Source organism: Pleurodeles waltl, chromosome 5, assembly GCF_031143425.1.
Source record: "Pleurodeles waltl isolate 20211129_DDA chromosome 5, aPleWal1.hap1.20221129, whole genome shotgun sequence".
In the NCBI taxonomy this organism is placed as follows: domain Eukaryota; kingdom Metazoa; phylum Chordata; class Amphibia; order Caudata; family Salamandridae; genus Pleurodeles; species Pleurodeles waltl.
In genome coordinates this window covers 464,569,510-464,587,497 of record NC_090444.1, presented here as the reverse complement: position 1 = coordinate 464,587,497, position 17,988 = coordinate 464,569,510, and the positions used below count along the sequence as shown (strand labels likewise).

General features: G+C 47.8%; 1 protein-coding gene across 2 annotated transcripts in view; it reads right to left on the bottom strand.

Annotated features, from left to right (window-relative positions):
* The window catches only part of LOC138295763 (uncharacterized), a 460,809-nt gene that overhangs the window by 344,740 nt on the left and 98,081 nt on the right, over positions 1–17,988 (bottom strand). For both annotated transcript variants that reach the window (XM_069234273.1, XM_069234274.1), the window contains exon 4: positions 4,015–4,145. In XM_069234273.1, the coding sequence (XP_069090374.1) occupies positions 4,015–4,145 (131 nt within the window). The remainder of the gene's footprint in view (positions 1–4,014; positions 4,146–17,988) is intronic.

Sequence of the window (17,988 nt, the reverse complement as noted above, 5' to 3'; positions counted from 1 at the left end):
TTCAAATCTCACCAGAACTGGTGGATCTTATTCTTGTAAATGTGATTGGCTCAGAGTGAAGCTGCACCAGTATGGTGGATTTTCCATATAAGCAATCTACTCATAGGATAGCTCCAGGTGCAAAACTCGGTGAATACCCTCAAACTTGCAGGTTTTGTGGGCATTTATAAAACTGCAGATATGGTCGAAATTTACTGCTGTCTTATAAAAGAGTAAGTCTACCTTTAGCGCAGGAATGGGGAACAATCACCCAGAAAAATGACGAGAGTCTAGGGCAAGGAGATTCTGCACAGGAGAAAACTCACAGAGAAAAAAAGGAATACATTACAAAACACAAGTGCACTTTTGAGTGTCATTTCCACGTACATTTACACATAAATAAATGGTTTTACACGTGGCGGACAAAGATTCACATGAGTGCTCTTGAATTTCTTTGTACATTTCATGAAAGGTATACATTTGCTAAAGTAACACAGGGTCAAGACTGATTTGCATATGGCTGGGTCAGAAGTGGGGTGAGGTGGCAAGCAAAATAACGATGGATTAAACCCAGATCTGTGATTGGGTGTGAGAATTTGAAAAGTTTCAAGACTGTCCATCATTTTATTTTGTGATGTTGCTTTGTGCGCCCCAAGTGACTAGGATATGCCCAAACGTGTGTCCTTTGTTTGCTGCACCACTGGATTCAAGCTAGTCTGGCTGATGAAGGTTGATACCCTGAAACTGGTCCCAGGATGCTTGAATCCTGTCCAGGGAGGATGTGGCTTGGCAGTTCAGGCTGGACTGCTCCCATAGGGAGCAGGGTCAAAAATTGATTTGCATATGGCTGGTTCAGAACTGAGGTGATGTGGCAAGCAAAATAACAATGGTTTAAACCCAAATCTGTGACTGGGGGTGAGTTTTTGAAAAGTTTCAACACACCGTCCATCATTTTATTTTGTGAAACATTTGCTAAAACCAATTGGGAGCATAAGTGAATATACTATCAACTTTCATTCGTGCAGTTTTGTAAATCAGGCCTTATATGCTCGCCTTTATCCTTATTGGTGCGTGCCAAACACCTAAGCATTGCACACCCTGAAATCAGAAAAGCATGGAGCAAAATGCATCCTTGTAAGGAAAGATCAACTTAACATTCCAATTTTCCTGTAAGCATTTCTGAGTTAAAAATAACAAATGGCATAAACAGTTGCCACTAGCAGCTCCAGAAACACCCCTGTGCCCAAGACTGTGCTCAGTTGCTACTATTGCTGCGTAACCACCTGCCAAATCTGCCATTAGTGGACTCCTTAAAGTGCTCCTCCAGGGTAACAGGAGTTTAAAACACTGTGCATATGCCTGTGATCTTGTACTTGTAACCAAGCTGAGCAGTTATCTCAATTCCAGTTTGGGAATCTTTCTGGTCTGGCTTCGCTGACTCCACATTGCCACAGTAGCCCACACACTATGGGAGAAGCAAGACAAAACTCATGTTAATAACATGAACTAGGTGGGTCTTATAAGTGTTGCTGAATATTTCCTTCTGTGTCCCAGTAATGGCAGAAAGCTGAAAGGATACCCTGGCTTCTGAGACACAAGGAGGTTGTTTTGTGATGGCTGAGAATTCAAAGACCTTAGGTGGGGATACATCCGATGCTGCCACAGAACCACTGGCACTCACCTGTACAGCCAAGAAGATCAGGGTATCTTTGATTACTGGTCAAAATTATTAATGCCCCCTCACCACGGACATGCTGCCAGAAGACACTCATGTCCCAGACAATGCAGCACTAAAGGATGTATTCTCACCACCTATGCCGATCCCAGTCATCCCACTGGATCAGTGTCTCAGACCCAAACCCATCAATAGGGGGAATGGCCTGTCCCAACTTTAAGCAGTGTACATGCTAATTGCTAGTGAATGTAATACCCCTAATTTCTCACACAAACATTACTGGTGGGGAGGTGGGAAGGGAAGTGGTGGGATGCATGCTGGTATCTATTCTAACACACATGCAGAATTAATCTTGCTGAATGAAATATCACAATCACCAAGTGTTAAAAGCCCTAAGATAACCAGGAGACATCTGATGGACATCGCTGGGAAGGAAGTAATAAGAAGTCTCCCTGATGGGGCTGACATGATTACATTTAAGTGGTGATAACGTCCCTTCTTCCCATTCTCAGTGCCAGTGTTAATTTAAAAAAAAAAAAAAGCAATTTCCATAGGAGATAATGCTCCCATAATTTGGGGACAATATGGAACATAAATGCACAAACTGACCCCCAACAACAAACAAATCAGCAGTTAATCACTAGAAGGCCACAGTTAGAAAAAGGAGAAACAGAGACTATCTGGGTAACGAAACTTCCCTTATGCACCATCAATGGGTATGAAGAGGACATCTCTGGGACACCTCAGAAATCAGATGGAAATCAGTTCTCAGTATTGGCCAGCATGAGAGATCAGTTCTAATCTTTGTCCAGGACACGTGACAAGGAAAGCAACCAGGATGGGCCCCATGCCTATCCAAGTGAGTAGTGTTACAAGGTATCCTCCAATTAATTATGTCAACCTACTCTGTACACTAGTTATATATCACAAAAATGTTTATAAGGAAAAATATAGAATCTTCAATAGGTGCATCTCCACCTCATAAAAATTATTGTACTGCACTTTCTTCTAGTTAATTCTTTGAGGGTCTAGTTCTCTCTTCACCAGAAGAGTGTGCAATAATATAATTTAGATATGATAAGAAAACATGCATTGTTTTCAATGTATTCCCCTATTGTACTCCATTGCATTGCTATGTTTTTGAAGGATTGGTTGGTCAACATTTGTGCCAATCTAGATCAAAGAGCTCTAGTTTGGTGGGAACCACAGAGTTTGTGCCTGGCGGTTTTCTGGTTGTACATGTCTTCTTGTTGTGAATGGGAAGATCTTGACCCAGGGTTCCAGAATTGATCTTCCATTTCTGGAATATCAAACTGCATGCACTTTCACATCTGGGTGCAAGACAAGAGCAAAATGGAAGGCGCAGCTATGTCTGGTTGGCCTGTTCCTAAGCCCTCTTGTTACATCTTGGAGGGTCCTCCATTTATAAAGTGTGGTCTTCAACAGGTTCTGGAATAGCTGCATTTTTCAGTCTTCATGCAGTATAGTCTTTTTTTTGAAGTGCTGAGTGAGCCAGTTTAGCCAGGATATCCCTCTGGCGAGAATCAAAGTAATAATAATAAAAAAAAATAATAATAATGAAATTAAATTTTAAAAAATTAAAATTTTTAAAAATAATATAAATAAAAAATAAAATAAAAAAAAGATACTGTGCACGGACTATATGAGCTCTAATAATATTTACTATCGTCCACTTCCTTTCCACTATATTGGAATAGCCTAATGCAGACGGCCTCTCTATAATTTCCCTCTACGGATTCTTTCGCATTTTACTTTTAAAGATAACTGGGTGAGTTGGGAGAGGAAACAGTGGAATATCTGCATTTCTCTTACGTCCTGCTTCATTCTCTTTCTCGACCCAAAACCCCGGGTGGCACTGCTGTGACACTACTCTTTCAAGTCTAGCACTATTCTGCCTCCCTTTTCTTCTCTGTCAATCCCTCCAGGTACAGCCCTCCTTTTACCCATATTCTGTAAACACTGCCTTTTTTGACTGCCCCTATCCTCCCCTGCTATATCCTATTCTGTAGTGTACCTCACCCGACACGCTAATTGATTAGTCAGCGGGGGCAGTACTGATGTTCTCTGGTTCCCGCACCTTATATTCTCTGTAGTACTGTCATCTTCTCCCAGGTTTCCATTAAGATGGCAATAAGAAAGGTCAAGGATATAAGAACAGTCTTGCAGGTTAGATTAAGAGTGTATCTCTTGTCATTATAACTGTAAAAATACATGTCATGTACTAATAGCTATGATAGGCAATAAATAATCTCAAACGTGAGAATAATACACTTGATGTGGACATGCGTATTGATAAATGCAAACACAATTTAATGAAAGACTATGGAATTCTTTCTTACCTTCCTCTTATGGAGACTGGTCTGTAAAAGGCAGTAAGAGACACCGGACATTCATATATCATTATATCTTTGATGTCTACAAATGAGATGAAACACGGTAGCTGGTGACGAGTGACCAAAATCTGATACACCTACTCAAAAAACAGGAGGTGATTAAAAAGCATATCAGTGAAGGTGCATATCCTCAAGAAAAAATACGTCCTGTTCCCCTTAGCATCACTAAAAGATATTTCAATCCAAACAGTGGTATCAGAGTACAGTAAGCAGTTGCATCTTTAAAGGCTGTTCACCAATGTGTTGTACATACACGTATTAGAGCAATTATCTACAAAAGTGTTTCTCAAACTTTGGGTCGCAACTGACTGGTGGGTCGCGAGCTAAGATTTCTTTGGGTCGGGATTCTCACAGCAATAAATAAAGATGCCTTTAAATTCTGTGTGTAACTTGTCACATTTGTGGCGATTTAAAGGCAGGGGTCAAATGATGTTTTAACATGGGGAATGGTGTTTACTTTTCTTTCCCTGACTGCAGAGTAAAAAGTGTTTTTAATGTGAATTATGTGACAATGTAGGATGTTGTTTTTGCAATACCCAACAAAATGTAAATACCTGTAAATGAACTGTATACATCCAGCAGTTAGAAAATCAAATATGAAACACTTATTGTAATACTGAAGTGTGCTGGAAACAGAGATTTTAGTAGGATAAAAACAAATCAAGACACTTACCTTGGTGACGGATGCACAAATGATAAATGTTCATAGAACCTCCATTTCCTCAAATTATCATTATTGTGCTATATAGTTTTTTCAGTAAAACTGTATGTCTGTGCAAATGTAGTGGCAATTTTAATGGAAAATGTGCTGTCTGTAAATGACAAAGCGCTACCACATAATGCTATAGTTACAATAAAAAATCGCTCCACCTCATTTCCATTAAAGGTAGGTGGGTCGCAAAAGTTTGTTGTTCTAAAAAGTGGGTTAGTTCTAAAAAGGTTGGGATCCAATGGCCTACAACTACAACATGTAATATAACACATAGTTACCAAAGGTTTGTAAGCTCTTAACGGTATACCTTTCAACAAGATCAATGCAGTGATTCTAGAAGACTTCAGCAATTGATCTCTCAACGTCAAACATGCCACTCGCAAGACCCTCACTATTAAGACCCTTGAAACCAAAAGATAACAACCATGATAGTGGACACTAATACTCTGAGAATCACCTCAGATGTCAGGGCAGGTAACAACAAAGGGCCTGATCTAGAACTCGGGGACAGGTTACTCCGTTACAACGATGACAGATATTCTATCTGCCGAAATCTAAATCTTATTATAGCCTATGGGATTTAGATTTTAGTGGACAGGATATCTGTCACTGTTGTGACGGAGTAACTCATTCACCGAGTTCTAAATCAGGCCCAAAATCTTCAATGGGGAACAACTCTCTTCTGGCTATTTTGCTGAGATGCAACCCTGAATTTTGAAATGGAGAATTTGGCTGAGACTGGGATTATCTCAGTGTTCTTGCAGTTGAAGGCAACATTCCTAATGGAAAGGGAGGAGAGGAGCCCAAAAGTAGAATTCCGGACCCATCTTACAATAAACACAAAAGATAGTCTGGAGCATATATGAAGAGGTAGGAGAGACATTTATCAATCAAGGAGGTACCGGACGGGATACAGGCAAATTTGGGTTTGGTGTAGTTGGACTTTCTGTTTAGAAGATACCAAGGAAGGCTGAAATTCTTTAAAAATCGAATGGATAGGAAGGCTCAGTCGTTTAATATGTGCAGTGCAAGAAGAGACAATAAGGAGAGAAGATGGTTGTGGAGTCTAATTAGAACATTATCTCCATCATTCTAGGAACAATCTCCAATATTGTGGGATGGAGGTTAAAGTGAGAGGCAAAGTTTGAAATGTTCGGTTTTGGGGGAAATTGAAATAAAAATGTTTAGTTAGTTATGGTTGGCTTTGGGACTGATGGTGGCTAGAAGAAATATTGCAAGGCTGTCAGATGACGAAGCACTGCAGAAAAAAGAAGAATGGCTATGAGGTGAGTATAGTTGTAAGGATGCAGTAGGAGTGACGAACCACAACAGGGGCATACTCAATGAGGAGAATGGAGTACATGTGTTCCAAGGCTGTTCCTCGAAACTCTCATGAAACACAGCTCTCCAGTACAACCCCAGCATCTTCCTGGGCTCTGACCAGTCAGTAACATTCACAGAACTGCAGAGACACATTCTCTGGTGCATGGCATGGGACAGAACGAGATAAAATGCTCTAACAGACTGGGCAGCAGATCATGGACTGCTATGCTTGCATTCCCACATGCACAGCTAAAAAACTAGGCTGAAAACTGCCAGAACTGCCCCTCTCAAGTGGACTACGAAGAGGAGTAGTCTGAAGCTTGTCACTGTGACATACCGGCTCTTGCCTGCATAGCATAACTGAGACAGCTCTTGCAGTGTTCCATGAAGGCAAGACTTGATTAGGTTTCATTGCAGCAGCGATGGAGCCACTGTAGGGCCCAGCTAGTTGTAAGTGCAGCCATTCACCGTTGAAGTGCATCAGCTGGTATTAGAGGAGAATTAAAGAACAGAAATAGACCCAGGCAGAGGATGGAATACACAAGGCCTTATCCACAGGAGAATGTCCAATTGACTACACATGCTACACTCTGGCCCTGAGCAAAGAAACCAAACACCTCGAGGAGACCAAGCTACTCACACAGGTCAGTCCATGGGGCCAGGCAACTGGGAGATGAATCTGCTGCAATCCTAGAGAGTAATGAGAAACTACTGGGGGTGACAGTGGGTTTTAAATCTGACCAAGATAGTGCTGGTGAAAAGCCTCCTTGACTCTGAACAGAACTTGCTTTATAACGAATGTACCTACTGGCCTGGCATACTTTGCTGGGATCCCTGAGATACAGCCTGGTCGGTTGTCTACATATCTAGACTTTCAGACAAATGTGGCAGGTTCCTTACAAGCATAAGCACATGGACATGGCGCACAACATGGGCAAGTGAGAACCACAGTTAAGGACTACCTTACCCACATTCATAACAACAATTCCCTTCCCAAATACACCCAATGCAGGAGAGACAAACTTTAAGGACTACTTTAAGCAACTGAGAAAGGATATGACTTCATTGGCTTGAATGTTGAAGACATGGAGAAAACTGTGAAAAGCAGCTTCAAACGTTTGGTACTCCAAACACTAGAACAACAGACTAATGAGATGGAATTAAAGCAGAAAGACCTTACCAAGGATTGCTGGGGGGCAGATGAACAAGTTACTTACTTTCGGTAACGCCTTTTCTGGTGGATACATTAGCTACCTGTGGATTCCTCACCTAAAGAATTTTCCCCATGCGCCAGCTTTCGACGGAAATTTTCTTCTAGCTCTGCACATCGACAATGACGTCACAATTGCCTGACTCCCACGCGACGCCATATGACGTCATCCAGGCAATAAGAGGTCCTCGTCGACGTGCAGACGTCAGTTATCAGCATTTTTTACGTGCCTTTGAGACGAACAAGAGTACATTGACATCACAGATGTGATATGAACACATCAATCATATTTATACACCAACATTTATTTCACTAACATGAAACATAACCAATAGAAATAAACAATACAAAAAATGTGCATAAATATATACATATATACACGTTTTCCTGTCCTCTCTTTTTTTATTTCATATATATATATATAGACATAACTATAGACATATATAGAAAACATTGCATCAGTATATACATATGTACAATATACGGGCACTCACCCAAGGAATTCGTGGTAAGGCCAGTCAGGCAATGGGGAGGCGGGTGGGACCGTGAGGAATCCACAGGTATCCACCAGAAAAGGCGTTACTGAAGGTAAGTAACTTGTTCTTCTGATGGATAAAACTACCTGTGGATTCCTCACCTAAAGAATAGAGTCCCAAAGCAGTACCGCACTCGGTGGTGGGTGCCTGAATGGTCAAACCAAGAAATCCTGCAGCACTGAGCGTGCAAAATGGCCATCCCTCCTAACCTCAGAGTCCAAACCATAATGCTTGGCAAAAGTGTGGAGGGATGCCCAAGTTGCTGCTTTGCAGATGTCAACCACAGGAACACCTCTAGCCAACGCAGATGAAGCACCCTTAGCTCTGGTGGAATGGGCTCGGAGCCCCACAGGAGGTTCTTTCTTTGCTAAAGAATAACATAACTTGATGCAAAGAATGACCCACCTGGAAAGCGTTCTCTTGTGGACAGCTTTGCCTCTCCTCTTCCCCACGTAACCGACGAAGAGCTGATCGTCTTGTCTGAACTCCCTCGTCCTGTCGACGAAGAAGCTCAACGCTCTTCTTGGATCCAGTCGGTGAAGCCTCTCTTCCTCCTTGGATGGATGAGGGGGAGGATAGAAGGAAGAGAGAGTAATGGACTGCCCCAAATGTAAGGGTGTAACAACCTTCGGGAGGAAAGCCGCCTTGGTCCTTAACACCACCTTGTCCCTGTAAAAGGAAGTATATGGGGGTTCCACACTAAGAGCCTGGAGCTCACTCACTCTTCTAGCCGATGTTATAGCCACCAGAAAAACAGTCTTCAAAACCAAAAGCCTCAATGGAAAAGAGTCCATTGGCTCAAATGGTGAACCCATAAGAAAGGTCAATACTAAGTTAAGATCCCACTGTGGCATAACAAACGGAGTGTGCGGAAACGTATAAGTGAGACCCTTAATGAACCTCAATACAATAGGCGACTTAAACAAAGGGGGTTGGTCTGGAAGGCACAGAAAAGCCGACAGCCTGGATAAATAACCCTTAACAGTAGCAACTGCACAACCCCTCTGTGCCAAGGATAAAGCAAACAACAAGATGTCAGATAAGTGGGCCCTCAAGGGATCAATTTGGTTCTCTCCACACCAACTCACAAATCTGGCCCACCTGCTTGCATAGATAGATTTGGTGCAGTGTCGCCTGGCCGATATAATAACTTCCACCACCTCAGGCGGGAGAGAAAAGGAACTCAGATTGCCCCGTTCAATCTCCAGGCATGAAGGTGCAGGCTCTGGAGGTGGGGGTGTAGAACCTGCCCCTGCAACTGCGAGAGGAGGTCTGAATACCACACCCTTCTTGGCCAATCCGGGGCTATTAAGATGACTTGGGCCCGGTCTTGGCGGATCTTCCTCAGAACCCGAGGAATTAAGGGTATGGGAGGAAACGCGTAAAGCAACTGACCCTTCCAGGACATCTGAACCGCGGCCCCTAAAGCTCCTTGCATCGGATACTGGAGGCTGCGGAATGACGGGCATTGCGCGTTCTCCCGAGTGGCAAACAGATCTATCTGTGGATAACCCCACCTCTGGAAGATGTAAAGGACCAGATCTGGATGAATACGCCACTCGTGATCAGTCGAGATGCGCCTACTGAGATCGTCCGCACGCACGTTTAGAACTCCGGCCAAATGGTTTGCTACCAAGCAAATCCGATGGTCCTGATCCCAGGACCAGAGCCGAAGAGCTTCTCTGCAGAGAAGGTACGACCCCACTCCTACCTGCTTGTTTATATACCACATCGCAGTAGTGCTGTCCGTCAGGACCTGAGCCGACTGACCACGAAGGGAAGAGAGGAAGGCCTTGAGAGCCAAACGTATCGCCAGCAGTTCCAACAGATTGATGTGAAACCTCTGTTCCACTGGAGACCAACAACCTTTGACCTCCAGGTCCCCCAGATGAGCTCCCCACCCTAGAGTGGAGGCATCCGTTATAACTGTGGCCACTGGAGAAGGCAGCAAGAACAGCCTTCCTTGAGAAAGGTTGCCGACCGCAGCCCACCATCGAAGATCCACTGCAGCGTCTCTGGAGATCCTGATCGATTCTTCGAGATCTCCTTTGTGTTGAAACCACTGCCTGCAGACGCACCACTGAAGAGCCTTCATGTGCCAGCGTGCATGAGTGACCAGCAGAATGCAAGAAGCAAACAAACCGAGCAGACGAAGGATCTTGAGGACTGGAACGACCGCTCCATTCTGAAAAAGTGGAATCAACGCCTGAATGTCCTGAACCCGCTGCGGCGGAGGAAAGGCCCGATTCAATGTTGTGTCCAGTACTGCCCCTATGAACAGGAGGCGCTGAAAGGGCTCCAGGTGAGATTTGGGCACGTTCACCGAAAAGCCCAGATCGAACAACAACTGAGTTGTCGACTGCAAGTGATGCCGCAAGAGCTCCAGAGACTTGGCTTTGATCAACCAATCGTCCAGATAATGGAATACCGCTATCCCCCTTCTTCTGAGCTCTGCTGCAACCACCGGCATCACCTTTGTGAAGACTCAAGGTGCCGAAGTAAGACCAAATGGAAGCACCGCAAACTGATAGTGTTGCGACCCCACCACAAACCGGAGATACTTCCTGTGCGACTTGAGGATCGGGATATGGAAGTAAGCATCCTGCAAGTCGACAGACACCTTCTAATCTCCTTCGTTCAACACCAAAAGAACCTGTGACAGGGTCAGCATCTTGAACTTTTCCTGCTTGAGGAACCAATTCAAAATCCTCAGGTCTAGGATCCTCAACCGACCATCCTTTTTGGGGATCAGGAAGTATCTTGAATAGCAGCCCTGACCGTTCTCCTGCTCTGAAACCAACTCCACTGCGCCTTTCGTCAAAAGGGTTAGCACTTCCTGTTGTAGTAACAGAAGATGGTCTTCCGAACAGAAGGATGGGTGGGGAGGGATGGGAGGCGGAAACTCCCGAAAGGGAAGAGTATAACCTTTCTCCACAATGTCGGTGACCCAAGAGTCGATGTTATTGACTTCCACATGTGACGAAAGTGAGACAGTCTCCCCCCCTACAGGAGATGTGTGAACAGGGAGTGATGGAGAACTAAGGCTGCTTCCCTGCTGCACCCCTCCGGAGGAAGAGGAAGAGGCAGCGTGCTACTGGGTGGCCCCTCCAGTGCGAACCCTACCCCTGCCCCTGAAGAATCTATAAGGAAGAGTTCCTGAAGATTGCAATCCTGCTGCCTGGAGCCTGCCACGGAAGGAAGAGCCACACCCAAATCCCCTAAACCTCCTAAATGATCTTAAGGAAGAGAAGGTGCCTGCTTGAAATCCCAAAGATCTTGCCGTGGCCCTACTCTCCTTAAACTGCTCCAAGGCAGAGTCGGCTTTCGCCCCAAATAGTTTGACTCCATCAAATGGCAGGTCAAGCAGGGTTGTCTGTTCATCAGGAGAGAACCCTGACGATCAAAGCCAGGCATGCCGCCTTGTCGCTATGGACGTGCCCATAGCCCTGGCCACCGAGTCCGAGGTGTCTAGTCCAGATTGAATCACCTGGGTCGCCGCCACCTGAGCGTCCAACAAAAGGTTATGCACCTCCTGAGACAATCCAGGGTGCCCCTTGGCCTCATCCATAACAGCATAAATATATCGCCCTAAAATACAAGTTGCATTTGTAGATTTCAGAGCCATGCTACATGAAGAGAATGCCTTCTTAGCCGACTGGTCCATTCTCTTAGACTCCCTATCTGCCAGAACTCCTGGAAAAGATCCCGGAGCAGAGCGAGAGGAACATGAAGCCTGTACAACCAAAATCTCCGGACTCGGGTGCTTGGATAAAAACGCCGGATCACCAGGAGCCACTCGATATCTTCTTGCCACCGACCTGTTCACGGCAGTTGAAGTCACAGGCTTCTTCCACACTTCCCTAATAGGGTCCATAAGCGCCTCATTGAATGGAAGAAGCGGCTCCGCCACAGCTGATGCTGGATGTAACACCTCAGTAAGGATGTTGGTCTTGACATCCGCAGCTGAAAGAGGAAGGTCCAAGAAGTCTGCTGCCTTCCGCACCAGGGCATGAAAAGAGGTGGCCTCCTCTGTATACTCCCCCGGAGAAGCCAAGTCCCACTCCGGGGAAGTGTCTAAACCACTTGCCTGGTCCAATCCATGCAAGTCCCCTGACGGCTCCATAATCTCTCCCTTCTCCAAGTGCTGCTTCTCATACTCCTGCTCCTCCAGAGCCAACCTTCTGGAGTGGAGCCTGGATTTGATCCCCGGCTTCGATAAGGCGTCAGCCGACACCCAAGACCTCGGACGGCGCCAATCCTCGGAGCCATCTGACGCCGGATCCCTCGGCGCCATAGGCTTTTTTAAGGTCGATTGGAGCTGTGGCAAACTCATGGGCGCCATGGCGGTGGACGTCGTCGGCATCACCGGTCTTCTAGGCGACGCCATGGGTACCGGCGCCGAACAAGCACTTCCTGAAGGAAGAAAGGGCATGAAGGGCGTCGGTCTATAAGAAGCCAGAACACCCATGTCAAAGGCCAATGGACCTGACGGCCCGCATGCACACCTCCCGGTGCCATATTGGCGAAGATGTTAAACATTGCGTTAAGGAATGCAGCCGGGTCCGTGCCCGGCGCCGGGAACGCCGGGTCATTTTGTGGAGCCGGTGCTTGAGGCGAAGTCGGCATCGGCTCAGGCATCTCCATCTGCGCCGGAGAAGCCCTCGGCTCCTGATGCGGATCAACCTCATAAACCGACAGTGGAGACGTCGGTGAAGCTGGAGTCGTCAGAGGCGAAAGTGTAACAGTTGGGCTGACCTCCCAAGTCGGTCGACGTCGAGCGGATGGTGACCTCGAACGGGAGCGGTCCTTGCTCGACCGGTGCTGTGATCCATGCCGGCGCCGAGAGTCTCGATGACGCCGATGAGATCTCGAGGACTTAGAAGAAGACTCCCGGTGATGATGTTTTTCCTTCTTCTTCTTGGACCGTGCCAGGAACAACTTGGCCTCCCGCTCCTTCAGGGCCTTTGGGTTCATGCGTTGACATGAACCACACGCCTCGACTTCGTGGTCAGAACTGAGACACCACAAGCAATTTTCATGTGGGTCCGTGACCGACATCTGACCTCCGCACTCCCTACAGGGTTTAAAACCCAACTTCCTTGGCTGCGACATTGTTACACCGAAGTGAAACTGTAGCTCCCTTGTAGCCTCGAAGAAAAAAACGTTACTCAAAGGCACGGAAAAAAGGGAACTGACGTCTGCACATCGGAGGACCTCTTATTGCCTGGATGACGTCATACGGCATCGCGTGGGAGTCGGGCAATTGTGACGTCATTGTCGACGTGCAGAGCTAGAAGAAAATTTCCGTTGAAAGCTGGTGCGTGGGGAAAATTCTTTAGGTGAGGAATCCAAAGGTAGTTGTATCCATCCAGAAATACAGGGATTTATTGGCAAGCTGTTGCACTCGGTGAAAGACAAATCCATGACTCACTGCTGAGATTCGAGCAATGTACAAGGTCAGAGGTGGAAGGGCCGACCACCAGACATCCTCACTATAGTCTACCTTTTCAAAGAAAAAGGAGAGACTGGCTATTGCGAGGAAGAAAGCCAAGAAAACATTTAGCGGCCACAATACTTAGTGGTGCCTACGCTGAAGATAAAGAGGGACTTCCAGTCATATCACAGAATATCTCGAGACCCAGATGCATAATATCAGTAAGGACTGGAATGTACAGAGAGACAACACTGAGGGAGGCCAAAAACTGCTGGGCCTAGTGAACAGACAGGAGTCTGATCATGGTACGGAGCCCAAACCAATATTCTCAGTGATAGATGGCCAGAATAGCATGTGGTGCGAACACACAGGCAAAGAAAGGAACCTTTGACGGGAGAGAATGCCAGAGCAACACATAACAGAGAAAGAGGGCACTAAACCTCTCTCCCTCTCACTCTCTCACATGATGAGGATGGGCACTAGTACACGTACTTCAGAAATGGAGATGCTGGGACCGCAGGAAAGAGGGGGCGTGGCAAAGTTATTTAGGGCTAGAGGAGCAGGGGCGTTCAATACATTTACCTCGTGTCACTAGAAAATTACATTTGAAATGTACAGTGTACTTGTGGAATACGCTTATACTGGACAAATTGTCTGTTTCCAAATGTTAGCCTTCACTTTATGCTGGAATTTAGGAATGGTAACTCGTCAGTTTAGGTAAAGCTGATATGACATCATGTTCTAATGTTTATTGGGAACCTGAATGCAATCCATTCTATGACAGATAGAATTCAGCACACACTGTTAAACCCTACTAATGCTAGTTATAATTAGTTTCAGTGCTAGCTGGCATAATCCACCAGCAACACCGCAAGTGATACTAAACATGCTGCATGAAACTAGGAGCAGCATTTGCCTACTCCAAGAAAGACATCTGCTTAAAAGAGACTGTGGTCATCATTGTGAATTTGGCTGTGATTGATAAAGTGGCGGTAATACCGCCAACAGGCTGGCGGTAAGTACTACAAAATTATGACCATGGCGGTGATAACTCCCATGGACAGCCGATGTGTCACACCAACCGCCAGGGCGGAAACAACACTCACCACGGTGGTAGCCAACAACAGCTAGGCGGAAGACAAAGTACTGCCCACCATATTAAGACACATCACTCTGCCACCTTTTCCGGGGCGGTACCAATGCCATCAAAAGCCTGGTGGAAATGCATCACCTAAGAGTAAGGACTCACCATCAGAGACACAGGGAAGAACAACGCCACCATGGAGCCCGAACTGCAAGACTTTCTACATAATGCTTCACCTGGAACACCAACGTCGATGAAGACGACGACGGTGAGTACAGCCACCTAGCACACAAGGGGGGGTGGGAGGAAAACGAGAGTGACGCACACACACACACACACAACACACACAACACACACACACCATACACACAACCAGCTGCACACAAAAAACAATGTTTTCCCCGAAAAACAGCAGAATAATGCAAGGACAACAGGAATGGACTAAAGTGATTGTAATCAGATAAAATTCAAAATTATTAATTCGATTTGTCAATGAAACAGATGTGTACACATGTACACAAAGGGACACTACCCAGTCCAATGTTCAAAGGGCCCCAATGGCCACTGGGTACAGTCTAAGGCCCAACACGAATCCTGAACACATCCGTATAGTACACTGCAGGGGCATTAGTTTGCAAATAGGCAGGCACTTCAGGGGGAGGGGTGGGGGCACCTCAGCCGGATGCGAGAACAAGCCCACTGGTTCTGGAGGGGGCTCCATGCCCATTTCTCTGTCCTGGGGAGTGCAAGGCCACAGTCTCTGGAGTGAGTGACTTTCCCACTGGTTCTGGAGGGTGCAACATGCCCATTGCTCTGTCCTGGGGAGTGCAAGGCCACATTCTCTCAGGTGGGTGACTTTCCCACTGGTTCTGGAGGGGGCAACATGCCCATTGCTCTGTCCTGGGGAGTGCAAGGCCATAGTTTCCCAGGCGGGTGACTTGCCCACTGGTTCTGGAGGGGGCAACATGCCCATTGCTCTGTTGTGGGGAGTGCAAGGCCACAGTCTCTCAGGTGGGTGACTTTCCCACTGGTTCTGAGGGGGCTCCATGCCCACTGCTCTGTCCTGGGGAGTGCATGGTCACAGTCTCTCAGGACGGTGACTTTCCCACTTGTTCTGGAGGGGGCAGCATGCCCATTGCTCTGTCCTGGGGAGTGCAAGGCCACAGTCTCCGAAGTGGGTGACTTTCCCACTGGTTCTGGAGGGGGCCACATGCCCATTGCTCTGTCCTGGGGAGTGCAAGGCCACAGTCCCTCAGGTGGGTGACTTGCCCACTGGTTCTGGAGGGGGCAACTCGCACAGCAGCCCCTGGAGTGTGGCCTACATAGCGTCCTCTGGCGGTGATGGCTGCAGTGTGGTGGTGGATGGAGGAGCCTCCTGGGCAGCCTCTGCACTTTCTGATGGCTGCAGTGTGGTGGTGGATGGAGAAGCTTCCTGGGCATCCTCTGCACTTTCTGACTGCTGCAGAGTGGTGGTGGATGGAGGAGCCTCCTGGGCAGCCTCTTCACTTTCTGATGGCTGCAATTCATCAGCTGGCGGTGAGGCCCTGTTAAAGCTGGCGGTGGTGGAGGTGTCGCCCTGACAGCCTCCGCTGGAGTAGAGGGCTTAGTCTCCTCCAGTACATGGGGGTGGATCCCTTACCCTTCCTTGTAGGAGTGGATGGGCTCTTCCCCTTCCCACCTGGTGGTGCAGGCTCCTTCCCCTTCTTGCCTGGTGGTGCAGGCTCTTTCCCCTTCTTGCTGGGTGGTGCAGGCTCTTTCCCCTTCTTGCCGGGTGGTGCAGGCTCCTTCCCCTTCTTGCCTGGTGGTGCTGGCTCCTTCCCCTTCTTCGATGGAGGTGTGGTATCCTTACCACCACGAGTAGGTGGTGCTACCACTGTCCCCTTGGACTGTTTGGCTGAGGTGCTGGGCTGTGTCCTTGGTACCCTGCTCATACGGGCAGGACAGGGGGTGGGGGCAGGGAAGAGGTTAATTTAGTAAAGGAAAAGCTTTTTAGGGACGTTGGAGTTGGAAGAGGGAGGAGTAATGGGAGTGGAGGTGGAGGGAGTGGTTGTTGGAGGAGTATGTCTGCTGGACTTGGGTGCAGGTGCAGATGCATGGGCTGTATGCTGATGTGAGGTGGATGGCTGTTGTGTGTCTGAGTGCTTGCGTTTGTGTCCTTTCGGAGGGGGGGGACAGACAGGACGGAAGAGGACAGAGGGGACGCGTGCATGGCTGTTGTTGAGGTGTCTGCCAGTGAGGTGTGTGTCCTGCTTGGTGTGGTGATGCTGGTAGTGGATGTTGATGTAGTGCATGCAGGTGTAAGTGTTAACGTGACTGCGAAGGAGGCTGTGGAGGAGGAGGAGGAGGATGGGGAGACAGTCGAGGCAGCGGATGTTGTTGTGTCTGCAACTGTATGGTGTTTGCATGAGTGCTTGTGGGATCAAGTTTGGTGTTTGCCTGTGACACTCTTGGGTGTTGTCTTGTGTGCATGCTTGTCTGTATGTGTGCTTGGGATGGGTTGGGGTTGAGGAGAATGGGACAGGGAAGTGGGAGTTGGAGGGGGGAGGTAGAAACAGGGACAATTGCTGCCATCAGAGGGAAGGACAGAGCTGGAATCGATCTCTGTTGGGCCGCCAATCCACTGTGGATGCCCTCCAGGAATGCATTGCATTGCTGCATCTGGGATGCCAGTCCCTGGATGGCATTCACAATGGTTGACTGCCCTACAGAGGTGGATCTCAGAGGTCAATAGCCTCCTCACTCAGGGCATCAGGGCTCACTGGGGCAGGGCCTGAGGTGCCAGGGGCGAAGGAGATGCCCACCCTCCTGGGTGAGTGGGTACGGAAATCTTTCTGAGGGGATGCTGGGAGGGCGGTGCTGGTACAGGGGTGGCAGCTGTACCTGCAGCTTGGGTGGTCACAGAGGTGTCCACCACCACCAGGGAGCTCCCATCGGAGGAGGTATCTCAGTCTGTGTTGTCTCCTCCAGTCCCCGCCGTGGTGCTCCCCTCGCCCTCTGTCCCACTGGTTCCTTCGGCGTCAGTGGATTCTGCCTCCTGGGTCATGTGGGATGCAGCCCCCTCTGTTGCCGGTGCCCCTGCTCCTACGCCAGATGATACTAATGCACACAAGGACAGGATGACAAAACAAGAAAGGGAGAGAGAGACAAAGGATACACTGGGTCAATGACTGCACCAACACCACAGTTGGCATACACATCACCGTCACACACAGGGAACAGGCTTAAGCACTATGCATTGCACTATCAGGGATATGGCTAGTCATTAAGGCAAGATGAGGACAACACACCGTCAACTGCAGCACTCCTGGGACCCACGATGCCATGCCTGAAATGGACTGCTAACAAGCTAGGTCATCTGTATTGCCATACACCCATTACCCTTCAGATGACCCACGCGGCAATGTATGGCCTGGCCTTAGGGGCATCCACTAACACACATCCACCACCCGGATACCACCCCACCAGCCAAAATATGTGTTGATACCCATTGTACTCACCCCTTTGTGGTTGCTGTGATGCCCGCAAGCGCCCATCCAGCTCAGGCTAGGACACCACCAGTATGCGGGCCATCAGGGGGCTCAGGGTCCGACGGGCACCCCTTCCTCCTTGAGAGGCCATCCC